The sequence below is a fragment of the Narcine bancroftii genome, chromosome 7, assembly GCF_036971445.1.
Source record: "Narcine bancroftii isolate sNarBan1 chromosome 7, sNarBan1.hap1, whole genome shotgun sequence".
In the NCBI taxonomy this organism is placed as follows: Eukaryota; Metazoa; Chordata; class Chondrichthyes; order Torpediniformes; family Narcinidae; genus Narcine; species Narcine bancroftii.
Window position 1 is genome coordinate 60,426,549 of NC_091475.1, and position 16,578 is coordinate 60,443,126.

The 16,578-nt window shown below is 42.0% G+C and overlaps 1 protein-coding gene across 11 annotated transcripts in view; it reads left to right on the plus strand.

The window, feature by feature from the left end:
• Window positions 1-16,578, plus strand: part of LOC138738963 (limbic system-associated membrane protein-like) — a 1,544,776-nt gene that overhangs the window by 707,115 nt on the left and 821,083 nt on the right. For 8 of the 11 annotated variants that reach the window (XM_069890213.1, XM_069890212.1, XM_069890209.1 and 5 more), the window contains one exon: window positions 15,050-15,091. The exons of 1 other annotated variant lie outside the window; for it this stretch is intronic. In XM_069890213.1, coding sequence (XP_069746314.1) covers window positions 15,050-15,091 — 42 coding nt within the window. Of the gene's footprint in view, window positions 1-1,957; window positions 2,071-15,049; window positions 15,096-16,578 lie in introns of all 11 variants that reach the window. 2 more of the 11 variants (XM_069890218.1, XM_069890219.1) reach the window with 1 other exon arrangement.

Genomic DNA, 16,578 nt, shown 5'->3' on the forward strand with positions numbered 1-16,578 from the left:
ATTATTTTTCTTAAACAGTAATCAGTGCTTGCAATTTCCCATTTCTTCAAAATTTGATTATTTTGTTTCAACTGATTAACCAAATTGCAAATACAAATATCACTGACCTCCCAGACCCCAAATGCCCATATCAGCAACCTTCCAGGAGTGGGTTTCCCAGCTGCCCATAGGCTGAATTTCACCATACCTCTGATATGGCCTCGGCCCCAGCTGCCCGCAGCTGGAGCTCCTGATCCCTCTTTCGTGGGTTTGTAGCTTGCCCCCTGCTGCCCGCAAGCCCGAGCTTCCAACACCTTCATCGCTAACACCCGTCCCCGCCGACCAGGCGCTGGAACCACCATCACTTCTGCCAGTGACCCCAACTGGAAACATACAGTAACCCCCGATGCCTCTATCGATGCAGGTCCCAGTCCCAACCAACACCATTCCGGTGCCCATGCTGACTCCATCACCAGTTCCAACACCAATTTTAGTGGTGGTGGAGGGAGGGAGCGAGTGAGTGAGAGGTGAGTGAGTGAGGGAGTGAGGCAGTTTAAATTTTTTAAATGTGGCCAGCCTCACACCAAAAGAAATCCGGGTCTCATTGGTTGGAAATAGCATCTTGAGGCCTGTTGCAGATGCCATTTTGGTTTGTTAGCATTAAAGTAACTGTTTAGGAACATAGGTAAATTTAAGTTTAAATTAATAAAAATAGTTATTACAAGTTTTGGTTATTACAACCCATTTATTTCGTAGAACCCCTGCACCTTTCCTGAACCCAGTTTGGGAAAAGCTGAATTAAGGACTTACTTCTGCACTTTATTGATTTTCTTTTTGTTCTCTCTGCATTGCACAGTCGGTTTGTTTGCATTTGTTATCTGTTTATAATTTATTTATTTACATGATTACACTATGTACATTTTTTTTGCACTATCAATTAGTGGTAATTCTGCCTTGCCCACAGGGCAATGAATCTCAGGGTTGTACATGATGTCATGAATGTACTCTGACGTTGAAGTTGCCAGATCTTTGGCAGGCCACCACATTTAGAAGGATGGGAGATACTTTATGGTCCAAAAAGTATGAGATAAATTCATGGTACAAATCAGCAGCGATCTAATTGAATGACGGGGCAAGCTCATGGGACTGTGTAGCCAACTTCCTCTCCCATATTTTTAATGAAAATTTTTATTTAATTGTTTGCATCATTACGGGAAAAAAATGAATAAAACATTAATCAAATATCCATAGCCGATGATATAAAAAAAGTACTTTTATATATTTTTTCCTTGTTCCCCCCACCCAAAGAAAAAAAAGACCCACCATTTAATATACATTAATATTAGCATAGACAATCATTAATTATTATTAAAATTCACCAATTAAGAGGAGTGGATAAGATGGAAGAGGTGGATAGAAAATTATCCATAAAATTCATGTATTGTTTCCAAATATGATAAATATTTTCAACTCAATTCCTTAAACTAAATATAATTTTTTCCAAAGGTGTACAATTTTGCATCTCATTATACCATCTTCTTAATAACACTTCTCCGTCATCTTTCCATGATATCGCTATACATTTCTTTGTAGTTGCTACTGCAATACTTAAAATATTTTCTTGGTATTTGTTCAATTTCAATTTTATATCCTTTTCATCAATATCTCCAAGTGAAAATATTCTTGGATCCTTTGGTATCTTTATCTTCATAATTTGCACCAATAATAAACTTAGTTCATTCCAAAACCTTTCCACTTTTTTACAAGACCACACTGAATGCAAAAAAGTCCCTATTTCTTTCGCACATCGAAAACACTTATTTGAATAATTAGGATTAAGTCCATTTGATTTATGTGGAGTATAATACGATTGATGAAGAAAATTATTTTGAACCATTTGATATCTAATATTTACTGTATTCGTAACACTTTCATAACATAATTTTGACCTGAATTCCCATATTTTTGTGTGTTTCAGTAAAAATGAGTCCTCATAACCTTAGAAATTAAAAATCCAATTTGAAGGTTTTGACGGATTTGAGATCATAGAACATCCTGGCACACTTCTCCTTTCAGACTTTCAAGAACTAGGTGAGAAATGAACTGGATAGGCAGCGAGTAACTGTGCATTTCTGATAAATGTATATCTCAGGTGAAAATATTGCCTGCTTTTACTTTCAAATTTGATGCTGAATTTTTATGCTCAACAAACGAAAGGAATTTAACAGTGGGGAATGTTCTGCACTGTCACTTCATGTACCACCCAGCAGACTCAAACGTTCCTCAGCAAAATACATTCGGAATGAACTCTCTATCATTCTACTTCCACGAGATGTCAGAGGACATCTCAGATAAAATCCTGCACTGCATCAGTGTAACATCTCTCATTTTCCACATCAGCTGCTCTGTGCTTTGTTCCAATGAAACAAACAGACTTTGCAAATTGGGAAAAATTCAGTCCCTCACTCTCAAACTCCCCTGAAGTCTGCCTAGAATTCTTGTCATCAAGAATCACATATTGAACAAAGGACATAAAATTCCTCCGTTTGGAATAAATTCAAGCTCTGATGGCAGATGCAGGCAGCAAGGAAATGGATAGCTCAGAATAAAATCTAAACAGATGTTCCGTGACAATTATTTTGAGAAAGATAATTGCAATTAAGAATTTCAGTGGTGCACTATATTATTCCACCAGTGGAATGGCACCAGGGCACTTCAATCTGTTCTCTGATCTCTGCTGGATCTTGTTAGGTCTGCTTTGTTCATGAATGAGTGAGACAAACACCAGGCTGAGTCGAAATCAGGGTTCTTTGTTCTTTATTACCGGATTGTAACACTTGCGACTAACAAAGTTAGTCGGAGAATGCATTCTGCCGTTATCAGCAAAATGGTGATTTTTTATACCCTTGGATACATGCTTAGAACATCATCATATCATTACTTGTCCAATGACTAAAACTGTTGCTATCCTTTCCCTGCTAGCTTCCTGCCTCTCAATCCATCAATGTCTCTCTTATCTTGTAAGTACAAGGATGCATTCTGTTACTCCTTAGTACTGGGTGACTCCTTCTCCGGTCCCATCTCATGATGTTTTACCTAACAGGAGTACAAGGACACCTCCCCTTCTTGTTACTGCCCTGTACAGGGTAACTCCCTACACATTCCCATCTCATGATGTTTTACCTTACAATCTGCTAGTGATAACAGGATTGGGTGCCTCATCGTTTGACTGATCAGGCAAGGTGCCCCTTGACCCAATTTCCCTGGAGGGTGTCGGTGTCCTGCTGGTGAAGGCATTTCTGCATCGAGAGGGCATTCCAATGACAATTGGTGAGACATTTCCACATCAAGGTGGTACATGATTTGGATCACAAATTTACTGACTGTAGTGCTTGTGACATGCCTGAATCCCTTGTAGAGTTGGCAGACTTGGCACATGTTTTTGGAGCCAATGAAGCAGCGGAATAAAGGGTATGTCTGCACCAGTGGTGGAGGGGATGAATGTTGGTGGAATGGATCGGATATTGATCAAGCTATTTTGTACTGGATATTGTCAAACCACCAAGGAGATGCCAGGGAATTAGGTGCTTGGGACAACACGGAGAAATGTTTTGTTACATCTGCAGGTCTTCATTACTGTTGCTTGGTCATGTCTCGTCAAGGCTGCATTCAGCACTTTGTCACATGGGATGAATCATATTGACTCAAAGACTGAGTTTTGGGGCAGTACAGTTAGCGTAGCAGTTAGCACAATGCCTTCACAGCACCAGCGATGAAATCCCATGCTTTCTGTAAAGAGTTTGTACGTTCTCCCTGTGTCTTTGTGGGTTTTCCCCCAGGGGCTCCAGCTTCCTTCCACCATTCAAAAACGTACTGGGATGTAGATCAACTGGGTGTAATTGGGAGTCACCGTCGTGGACAAAAATGGCCTGTTTCCATGCTGTATGTCTAAATTAATTTTTTAAATATTTATTTTAAAAGTTATTATACGATCTCAGGGTGAAGATAGATGGACCTTCTACTCATTGAAGATGATCACCTACTTGACACTCTGGCTAACTATCATTGCTGATGTTTCAACCTTAGGCACTGAAGTGACAGGCCTCACCAGCATAAAGGATGGTAGGGCTGGTGGGGGGGTGGGGGAGAATTGTGCTCTTGTCAGCTGGTGAATTGGCCACTATAGTTCATGACTGGATATGGTGGGACAACAGTGCTCATTTGAACCCATTGTGGAGAGATTGGTTCTGGGGTTCTCTGATGCTCAGTTCAGAGTTGCCTAGATAGATTTGAATCCATCCCATCCAATAGAATTGTGGCGCCACAAGGGAATTCTTGAAATAAAGCTGGGGACTTGTCTCTGCTTGGGCTGTGTCAAGCTCTCTTTTACAAAAGTTATCAGAGAGAGATGGCAGGTGCAGGTGGGTTGATGAGGATGAGGTTAAGTAGATTTGTCCCTAATGTTGTTTCATTAACTGCTTGATATCTTCAAGGTTTGGCCAGCATTATTTTTGAAGTCCCACAGCCAGAATTTATTCTGTACTTTGCGATTAGAAGCGCTTCTTCCAAGTGTTTTGCAATAGTGATTCATTGGGAGATGGCAGGTGATAATATAGAGGAGGTTGGTTGGACTTTGTGCCCCTGAGAGTTGGTGATGATGAGACCTTTGTCAATGCACTGTGCCACAATCTCTGGTCGGTCTGTCCTATTTGTGAGATGGAAAACTTCCAGGAATAGTGATGGAAGACTCTGGGAAGACTACTTGGTTCGGCTGGGAGTTGGAGGAGGAGCTTGAAGAGAGTTGGACTGTGAATCAGAGGAGGAGGAATTTGCTGAAAGTGAGGAGAAGGTAAGCTATTAAAGTTGAGGGGCTTACCGGGGCTTGGGCCTACTTGGTTCGGCTGGGAATCGGAGGAGGAGCTTGGAGAGAGTCGGGCTGTGAGTCAGAGGAGGAGGAGCTTGCTGAAAGTGAGTCAGAGGAGGAGGTGCTTGCTGAAAGTGAGGAGAAGGTAAGCTATTAAAGTCGGGGCCTTACCGGGGCTTGGGCCTACTTGATTCAGCTGGGAGTCAGAGGAGGAGCTTGGAGAGAGTTGGGCTGTGAATCAGTGGAGGAGGAGCTTGCTGAAAGTGACAGGGTTAATTGGTCAAGGGGCCAATAAAAGGAGTGAAAGGGGAGGGAGCGGCCAGCGAGGAGTGGAGCAGTGAAGGAGTGAGACTTCCTGGCTTTGGCTTATCAGGCTTCGGCGAAATCAGGCAAGGAGCAAAGGTAAGCTGAGTTATTTGCCTTCATATTCAGAGTCATGCCAATAGGGTTAGTGCTCTGTACTGGGTGTCAGATGTGGGAACAGTGGGTGACCTCCACCCTCCCAAATGGCCACATCTGCACCAGGTGTACCGAGATGCAGTTACTAAGGGAGCGAATTAGGGATATGGAGTTGCAGATTGATGACCTGCAGCTTGTAAGGGAGAGTGAGGAGTTAATTGACTCAACTTTCTGGGCGATAAATACTCCAGAACCCGTGTCAGGTAAGTGGGAAACCATCAGGGGGGGGAAAGAAAAAAGCGAGAAAAACAGAGAGCACACCAGTGACTATCCCACTCAGCAACAGTTATGTTGTGTTGGATTCTGTTGAGGGAGATGACCAGAAAGAAGATGGCCACAGGCACCAGGTCAATGGCAGAGTGGTGCAAAAGAAAAGGAAAAGGAGAAATGCAGTAGTTATTGGGGACTCCATTGTCAGGGGTACGGACAGGAGGTTCTGTGAGCCAGATAAGTATACCCGCATGGTGTGCTGCCTCTCTGGTGCAAGGGTACGAGATATCACAAATCGGGTCCAAAATATTCTGAGAGGAGAGGGAGAGCAGCCTGATGACTTGGTACATGTGGGTGCAAATGACATTGACAAGAAAAGGGAGGAGGTAATGAAAAGGGATTACAGTGAGCTGGGACGAAAGCTGAAAGACAGGAACGCTAGGGTGGTGATCTCGGGATTACTACCTGTTCCAAATGCAAGTGATGAAAAGAATGTAAGGATAAGGAAAATGAATGTGTGGCTGAGGTGCTGGTGTACAAGGCAAGGATTTGGCTTCTTGGATCATTGGGATCTCTTTTGGGGAAGGCATGATCTTTACAAGAGGGACGTGTTGCACCTAAATCCAAAAGATGTCAACATTTTTTGGCAAGTATGTTTGGTACAGTAGTGGGGCAAGGTTTAAACTAATTTGGCAGGGGTATGGGAACCAGAGTGATAGGAAAAAGGGTAGGGAAGATAAAGTAATTGCCAGGAAAAGTAAAATAGGAAAAGTAATGTTGAGAGGAGAAAGTAAAAAATCAGATGATGCAGTGAGTTTTCGGGTCAATGATAGTGTTAATAAAATTACAAAGAACAACAGTGGGCAGAAAAATCAAAAGAAAAGGTTACAGAAGTCACTAGATATTAAAAGGACAAAGAGCATAAGGGCACTTTATCTGAATGCCCGCAGTATTAGAAATAAGGTTAGTGAACTTGAGGCGCAAATCGGTACCCATGCCTATGATTTGGTAGCCATCACGGAAACATGGCTACAAGGTGACCCTAAATGGGAATTAAACTTTCAAGGGTATCAGGTGGTGCAAAGAGATAGACAGGATGGTAAGGGAGGTGGAGTTGCACTCTTAATCAAAGATGAGTTCCAGGCAGTAGTGAGGAATAATATAAGATCTAAAGAGCATAATGTTGAGTCCATTTGGGTAGAGATAAAGAATAACAAAGGGAAAAAAATATTGGTGGGTGTTATCTATCGCCCACTAAATAACAATAGTTTAGTGGCACAGGAAATAAATAGAGAGATAAGTGAGGCATGTAATAATGATACGGCAGTCGTCATACGGGACTTTAACTTCCACATAGATTGGGAAAATCAAGTTGGTCGTGGGAGTCTGGAAGAGGACTTCATAGAATGCATCTATGATAGCTTTCTTGAGCAGCATGTTAAGGAACCCACAAGAGAAAATGCTCTCCTGGATCTAGTGTTGTGCAATGAGATAGGTAGAGTAAATGATGTAATAGTCAGAGACCATCTGGGAAATAGCGATCATAATATGATTGAATTTCTCATTCAGATGGAAGGGGAAATATATTATGCTTAAACAGGGGTGACTACCATAGGATGAGGGAGGAATTGGGCAGATTGGACTGGGAGCACAGGCTAATTGATGAAACAGTTGAGGAAAAGTGGAAGATTTTCAAAGAAATATTTTGTAATGCTCAACAAAAATATATTCCAGTCAGGAAAAAGGGCAGCAAGAGAAGGAAAAATCAACCGTGGTTAACAAAGGAAATAAAGGAGAGTATAAAATTGAAGGCGCAGGTGTACAAAGCTGCAAAGAGCAGTGGGAAACTGGAAGATTGGGAAAACTTTAAGAGACAACAAGGGGTTACAAAGCAGGTAATAAGAAATGGGAAAAAGGATTATGAAAGTAAATTGGCACAAAATATAAAAACAGAAAGCAAAAAATTTTATACATATATAAAATGGAAGAGGGTGGCCAGAGTTAACATAGGACCCGTGGAGGATGAGAAAGGAAAACTGGTAGCAAAAAATGAGGAAATGGCCGAGGCATTAAACAAATATTTTGTGTCAGTCTTCACGGTGGAAGACATGTCCAGCATGCCCAAATGCGGAGTTAAGGATGTGAATGTTGGGGAGGGCCTTGATAAAATAGTTGTTACAAAGGAAGTAGTGATGGAGAAACTAATGGGACTAAAGCCAGACAAATTACCTGGTCCTGATGATATGCATCCAAGGGTTCTGAAGGAAATGGCAGAAGTTGTAGTTGATGCATTGGTAGTCATATACCAAAATCCCTTGGATTCTGGGCAGGTCCCGGCAGACTGGAAGACAGCAAATGTCACGCCACTTTTTAAGAAGGGATGTAGGCAGAAGACTGGAAATTATCAGTCAATTAGCTTGACGTCTGTGGTTGGAAAAATGCTTGAAGCCGTCACTAAAGATGAAATAGTGAAACTTTTGGAACGTAAGGGTTCAATCAGGCAGATGCAGCATGGTTTTAGAAAGGGAAGATCTTGTTTGAGAAAATTGTTAGGATTCTTTGAGGATATAATGGATAGAGGGGAACAGGTTGATGTATATTTGGATTTCTAGAAAGCGTTTGATAAGGTGCCGCACAAGAGACATCAGTAAGTTACAGGAAAGTGGAGTCCGAGGAAGTATATTGGCCTGGATTGAAAATTGGTTGTCAAACAGGAGGCAGAGAGTCGGGATAAATGGGAGTTTTTCAGGTTGGCAGAGAGTGGTAAGTGGGGTGCCGCAGGGGTCAGTGTTAGGCCCACAATTGTTCATCGTTTACATTGATGACTTGGAGGAGGGGACAAAATGTGGTGTAGCCAAGTTTGCGGATGACACCAAATTGAGTGGAAGAGCAAATTGTAATGAGGATGTGGAGAGTCTGCAGAGGGATATAGTTAAGCTGTATGTGTGGACAAAGATCTGGCAGATGGAGTACAATGTTTGTAAGTATGAGGTTATCCATTTTGGTAAGAAAAATAAAAGAGCTGAATATTATTTAAAGGGTGAAAAACTACAGCAGGCTGTTGTGCAGAGGGACTTGGGAGTGCTTGTGCATGAATCGCAAAATGTTAGGTTGCAGGTGCAGCAGGTTATTAAGAAGGCAAATGGCATGTTGGCCTTCATCGGTAGAGGAATTGAATTCAGGAGCAGGGAGGTAATGTCGCAACTGTATAAGGTACTGGTGAGACCGCACCTGGAGTACTGTGTCCAGTACTGTGGTTGGAAGGATATACTGGCTTTGGAGACGGTCCAGAGGAGGTTTACTAGGTTGATCCCTGGGATGAAGGGGTTGACTTATGATGAAAGATTAAATCATCTAGGATTGTATTCACTCAAGTTCAGAAGAATGAGAGGAGATCTTATAGAAACATATAGGATTATGAAGGGTATGGATAGGATAGATGTAGGAAGGTTTTTGAGCTGGCCGGGGAAAGTAAAACGTGAGGACACAGTCTCAAGATTCGGGGGAGTAGATTTAGGACAGAGATGAGGAAAAATAGTTTTTCCCAGAGAGTAGTGAATGTTTGGAATTCTCTAACCAGGGAAGTGGTTGAGGCTGCTTCATTCAACATATTTAAAATTCAGTTAGATAAATTTTTACATGATAGAGGAATTAGGAGATATGGGGAGAAGGCAGGTAGGTGGAGTTACGTGATAAATTAGATCAGCCATGATCATATTGAATGGTGGAGCAGGCTCGATGGGCCATTTCTGGCCAACTCCTGTTCCTACTTCCTCTGTTCCTATGTGCCTATGTTCCTATTGATTCATAGCTATTGACTATGTTCCCAAATTAGAAACTATCACAGATTTGAGGTTTTAGGACATTTCAAGGCTAATTGGTTGATCCTGACTTTGTCATATCTGAAACTTGATTGCTGAGTTAATGTCAAGTGATCTGTCAGGTTTATTTATTTTTTCTTCTTGGGAACAACTGAGTGATTTCAGCTTAAAGGGAGGATGGAGAAACTTGGGTTATTTTCTCTGGATCTTCGGAGATATTGTTGGAGTCTACTAACCCAGGATAAAAATGTCAAACACCAGAGATATCCAGGTGAGAGGTGAGAGTTTAAAGTTGATGTGTGGGGTAACTTATTTTTACATAGAGAGTGGTGGGTGCCAGGAACGGGTTACCAGATGTTCTAGTGCAAGAAGACCCATTTTGCAACATTTCCAGATAGACACATGAAGATGCAGGGAATGGAAGGACATGAACCATATTTCGGGCAGATGAGACTGAGTTGAATTTTAATTTAGAGGACTGTTTCTGTGCAATTTTCAATGATTGTTCAAAGATCTTTGATCTATTTGATAAGGGCTCAAGCCCAAAACATCGGTTATGTATCTTTGCTATGTAAGGTCCACTGAGTTTCTCAAGCATTGTGTTTTTACTTCGAACATGGTGTCTGCTGACTTCTGTATGTTGCTCCTTTGATCTGTTTGCCTGGCCACTTAAAAAAAAATCAATGACATTTCTGGGGGTCACAAATTGGTTAAATCCAGTGAAGATGGCAGATTTCATCCCTGAAGGGCAATGGCTCTTTGGATAACACTCTTTGAGTTAGGCTGGGAAGAGGTGAGCAATGTGATCTTCCATATTATTTTCATAAAATCTCCTGCAAGTCATGTAGGATGTGGTCACCCTGGGCTTGGTTTGGGCATGAACAGATATCCCTCCTTCTATTGCAAGTCCTGTTTATATATCACCAAATAAATTTTCCTTTAACTATAAAAATAATTTTAATTGTTACTCGAACATGTGGACCTTTTAAAATTTGACATATTGAGTGCGGTGTCTCTGCTGGCGTGATTTTAATTATTCTTTACTGAAAGTGTGCTCGTATACTTAGGTGTGACACTCCTGCCAGGGCCAACAGCTGACTGAAGGTCACTCCCAGCAGGGTAAAAACCAAGCTGTCCCTTTTAATTTGCCTTGGTTGCTTGTCTACAGTGAAATATCTTCACTATCTCTCAAATCTATCGAACAGTGTCATTTCTTCTCGTATTGATCAGCAGAAGATCAGGGACAGAGAAAGCCCTGAAGTATTTATTTTTTCACCCCAGAATTTACTATAACTTTACCTTTTCAAGAATAATACAGTTGGAAAGGTGTGAAGGGGTGTGCATGGGTGTGTGTGTTTTGGGGGGGGGTGTTTTGGGGTGTGCGTGTGTGTTTTGTGTGTGTGTGTGTGTGTGTGTGTGTGTGTGTGTGTGTGTGTGAGAGTGATTTTGTGTGTGTGTGTGAGAGAGTAATTTTGTGTGTTTGTGTGTGTGTGAGAGTGATTTTGTGTCTCTTGGTGACTGCCACATTGACCATCGCCAGTGGGCTGATATCGCCACAAACCGTGCATCTTGGCGCCTCACAGTTCGGCGGGCAGCAACCTCCTTTGAAGAAGACCGCAGAGCCCACCTCACTGACAAAAGACAAAGGAGGAAAAACCCAACACCCAACCCTGACCAACCAATTTTCACCTGCAACCGCTGCAACCGTGTCTGCCTGTCCCACATCGGACTTGTCAGCCACAAACGAGCCTGCAGCTGACATGGACATTACCCTTCCATAAATCTTCATCCGCGAAACCAAGCCAAAGAAGTGAGAGAGAGTGATTTTGTGTGTGTGTGTGTGTGTGTGTGTGTGTGTGAGAAAAAGTGATTTTGTGTATGTGTGTGTGTGTGAGTGAGAGTGATTTTGTGTGTGTGTGTGTGTGAGAGAGTGATTTTGTGTTTGCGTGTGAGAGTGATTTTGTGTTTGTGTGTGTGAGAGTGATTTTGTGTGTGTGTGTGTGAGAGTAATTTTGTGTTTGTGTGTGTGAGAGTGATTTTGTGTGTGTGTGTGTGAGAGAGTGATTTTGTGCGTGTGTGTGTGTGTGTGTGAGAGAGAGTGAGTGATTTTGTGTGTGTGTGTGAGAGTGAGTTTGTGTGTGTGAGTGTTTAAAGGGCTAATAATCTAAAGTACATTTGAATTGCTTATATTTTTTTAAATGCCATTTCTTGATGTTTTTTAATGACATTTCATGATTATTTTGTTATGAATTTGATGATGTTTTGACCAAGGTCTTGGAAAAAAAACCTACAATTTGATGGAATGGGCCAGAGAAACACTGTTTTGTCTGGTCCTACTGTAGTCAGGTAATAACAAACTTAAGCTGAACACCTCCCCGAAATAAAAATCCTGAGAGGGACATGGGTGACAACAGCTCATTGGTAACCAATTCTTCAGAGCAGGGTCTCACAAACATTGGAATGGTTATATTATGTTGCCTTACACTGATTTTAATTGGCTTCCCAACCTGGCTGAGGAAAGGAAATCCCTTGAATTTAGCTTTGTGCCCAATGTCTGTCATTTATCCAGACCCTACAATGATTGAGAACTGTTTTTTTTTATCCCTCCTGTCCTGGCTATTGCATGATTTTGTTTGCCTCCTCATGAATAGTCATGTCTTCGTCTGGGCAAACTTAACGCCAGTCATGCCCAAATTTATATTTCTAGTTTGATCCCCCTTCAAGCCTACATCCAAGAGCTAAATTGTTTCTTCGACTGAGCAGTGCTCTTTGCCAGCTTTGGGATGTTTTAAGAAGTAAAGAAATAGTATAAATGCAAGATGGCTGGAGAGGAGAATAAGGAGCATTAAGTTACTCAGATGAGGTGATATGAACAATATGTTGTATCATTAACATACAGGCAGTCCCCGAGTTCCATTACCTAGGTCTGTCTTTAATTCCAATTTGTATGGAATAGGTACATACGGTCCTTATAAAATACACTAAAACATTTAAAACACAATAATACAGTAGATAGTAATAACACAGGTAATGCTGTACATAATAATGGTCATAATGGTCATAAGAAATGAGATAGACAACAGACTCGCCAAGGCAAATAGCGCCTTTGGAAGACTACACAAAAGAGTCTGGAAAAACAACCAACTGAAATACCTCACAAAGATAAGCGTATACAGAGCCGTTGTCATACCCACACTCCTGTTCGGCTCCGAATCATGGGTCCTCTACCGGCACCACCTACGGCTCCTAGAACGCTTCCACCAGCGTTGTCTCCGCTCCATCCTCAACATCCATTGGAGCGCTCACACCCCTAACGTCGAGGTACTCGAGATGGCAGAGGTCGACAGCATCGAGTCCACGCTGCTGAAGATCCAGCTGCGCTGGATGGGTCACGTCTCCAGAATGGAGGACCATCGCCTTCCCAAGATCGTATTATATGGCGAGCTCTCCACTGGCCACCGTGACAGAGGTGCACCAAAGAAAAGGTACAAGGACTGCCTAAAGAAATCTCTTGGTGCCTGCCACATTGACCACCGCCAGTGGGCTGATAACACCTCAAACCGTGCATCTTGGCGCCTCACAGTTTGGCGGGCAGCAGCCTCCTTTGAAGAAGACCGCAGAGCCCACCTCACTGACAAAAGGCAAAGGAGGAAAAACCCAACACCCAACCCCAACCAACCAATTTTCCCTTGCAACCGCTGCAATCGTGTCTGCCTGTCCCGCATCGGACTGGTCAGCCACAAACGAGCCTGCAGCTGACGTGGACTTTTTTACCCCCTCCATAAATCTTCGTCCGCGAAGCCAAGCCAAAGAAAGAAGAAAGAAAGTATCACTTACAGGAGAAGATGATGACTACAGTACAGGTACCCCACAGCCCTTCAACATCTTCACTCCTTCCAATCCTCATTCGGCTCCTTCACTCTCTACTCGCTGCCTGCTCCCTCCCCACTCCACGGACCCCCCTTCCTCAGTGCCGCAATCGCACTTTTAGGCTGGCTGCCATTTTGCGCGCTGAGCAGTGTCCCAGTGCCGAGCCGTGATGGCTCCGGAGTCATCAGGATGGTGCACATTGCTGCTGCTTCTTCTCCCCTCCCCTCCACCGGCCTGCTCATCCTGTTACCTACCCATTGCTTTGCCCAGGCCATGTGTGGTGTCACCGGCCACCTGGCAATCGAATTTTCCCCAACTTCTTACTCCTGTTTATACTCCAATGAGGGAAGCTGAGGACCAGTGAATTTAGTCATATAAATGTAATACTTTATTACTAGAATGTTACATCACTATATCTCTATATCACTGGCAGCAAGCGCTCCGCTTTAATTGGAAGCGCTCCGCTTTAATTGGAAGTAGACGTCTTTCTCCCTCTGATCAGCTTGTCAGTTTGTAACTACAGGTTGTTCGTAAATCGGACATTTTAAACCCTGCTTGTAAATTGTTAAGCTTATAATTCTAATGTTTATGAACACAAAGCCTAGTTTTATTAACAGGGAATTGCAGAATATGGAACTAATTTCATGCACTGGAAAGGCTCCCAAATCAATCAATGAAGTTTCATCAATGTGTGGGTTAGTTCTGTGTTCTGGAGTTGGCGCCAAGTATACAAAATGTATTGTTGCTGCATAGTTTTCTGATGCTATAGTTATGTCCAATCTGCATGTGCAGAGTTTTGTGGTGATTTGAGCCCAGTGCCTCGTCAGTAATGCCAACCAGATGTGTTGACAGCAGGCAGATCCAAATGTTCATCCACATGCACTGCTGAATTGTGATCTGTTGTACCATATTAGTGCTCATTGCTCATACTAATCTCCTGTCCCGACCGCTACAGTTGAGCATAGAATTTCCTTGCTGTTTGCATTGGTAATGATATGGGTTAATCCCACATTGCAATTTGTCTGCCCCAAATTACTGCTCACCAAATTAAGACTTCAAATTCTCTCTTACTTGTGCACTGCTGGACAAAAAGAGGTGTTCATTCTCCAGGAATGCAGCATTTGAGCTCTAAATTTTGTGACGACTGCATGTGTCCCCACACAATTATATATCTTTTAATTTATCTCAGAGCAGGCTTTACTGAAATATTGATTTTTACATTCCATCCATTTTAGATAATAGCACTAATGAAACACTGATACCTGATTCACACATCCTCGCAGTTCAGGATATTCTCGACCGCACAAAAGAGCCACCTGGAGAGATGGCTTGCAGATTTAGTTTAATTTAATTGAAAGGACTGTTCCAGTTCAATGTTCCAGGCCACAAAAATCAAGGACGTTATTGGGGAGGTTATGAAGAGATTAAACCTAATGAGGATGGCAGATTTATTCCTTTTTTGAGGCCTACTTTCAGCAATCCGGTGGCAGGAGGTGAGCTGTGTGATCGTCCATATTTTTTCATGTTACAGGCCATGTGGGATGAGGTCACCGCTGTTCTTGGTTTGGGTATGGAATGGATTTCTCTCCTTTTCCCAGTGAACCTTCCAATAGCAAGTGATATTTATTTTTGATAAACTACATTTTTCAGGTTTTCTTTTAAATGCAGCAATCATTTATAATTGTGCCAGGCAGAGCTGTGGCTTCAGGATCATCAGGGTGGGTGTAAACATTAAAACCTTGTGTTTTTGGCTCTTAGTTAATTTTGTGCCTGTCTCTTTAAGAAACCTATTGTTTGTAGTGTTACCATAGTGACTATGATGTAATATATTGTAATATCTGCCCAGGCTATCGGCTTGCTCTTCCATTCTACAAGATGTGAAGGATGCGTGAGTACGAGAAATTTTTCTTTGAATTGTATATCTCTAAAATTTGTGTATCTTTTTAAAAAGCCTTTTATATTATTTATATCTTCATATACTTTTTATATCTCTTTTATACGGTAAATGCTTTGTTATTCATCACTACGAAAGTCTTAATGCGAAGCTGTGCAAAATGTTTATCTTCTTTATCAATGAATTAAAGCTATATAAAGTAACAGCCACAGAGTTCAATTTGTTGGATTTTAAAGAGATCAAAATTTGAAATTTTGTAGCTCACGCTTTTGGAAGATGATATTTTGAAATTAGGATATATTAGATTAAGGAAAGTGTAATCTCTAGTTTGTACTTGATGAGGGTGGGGCAGTGGATGTTGTCTGAGGACTTCAATGAAACATTCAACTGATTCAGAAGATTAAGGCACATGGGGTCTTTGGAGATTGGATTCAAAATTGGCTTTTTCACTCGAAGATAGAGGGGAGTGGTGGGGCGCATTATTCTGACCGGCATTCTGTAACCTCGTGATGTTGCACAGGGATCCAGCCTGGGACCTCTGATGTTTGTGACAAAAATGCATGTTCAAGTTGAAGTTTATTGTCGTGTACAGCTGGCACAGAGAGAAGGATTTGTTTTTGCAAAACCTCAATGTGCGCACAGCAGTACAGGAGTCTAATGGCTGTGTGCAAGAAATCCGTCTTCCTGCAGGTAAGAAATCAGCTGGGTTAATATGTAAGTTTGCAGACAAAGATTGGCCGAATTGTGAACAGCGAGGAAGGTTGTCAAACGATTCCTCCGGATATGGATCAGTTATAAATGTGAGTGGGGAAAAGGCAGGTGCAGTTTAATCCAAATGAGTGTGAGGTGTTGCACGTTGGGAGGTTAAATGTGAGAGCAAAATATACAGTGGATGGGAGAATAAAAGAAGCATTGACATACAAATGTTCATGCATCCCAGAAATTGGCAACACAAGTAGAAAGGCTCGGAAAGAAGGCCTAGTGAAAACTTGCAATATTCAAACATGCTGGAGAAACTCAGCTGGTCACGCACCATCCACAGGAAGCAAAAAGTAACATGTTGGGCTTGGGCCTTTCATCAGGTAACTGCCTTTGGATGCTGCATGACCTCCAGCATGTTTGCATATTGCACTTGATCCCAGTGACTGCAAACAGTCTTGTTCGGCTTCGCTACTGAAATTGATTCTGCATCTCCAGAATTATAACCTCAGACAGGATATAACAGCTATTTTAAATTCATGAAAATAGGTAGCAGATCTGGAGATTCATATGCCTGATTATTTTCATTTGCTTGAGGTGAACATAATCCCAAAATATTTAAGAGTCACAAAGCCCAAGCACAACACATTGGATGGTGAATGACCTGCTCAGTTTCTCCAGCATGTTTAGGTATTACATGTGACCTCAGCATCTGAGGACTTTCTTGTTTAACTCCACACAGGACACTGGGCTTCATCAGTCATTCATTGAGTCTTAGGTAG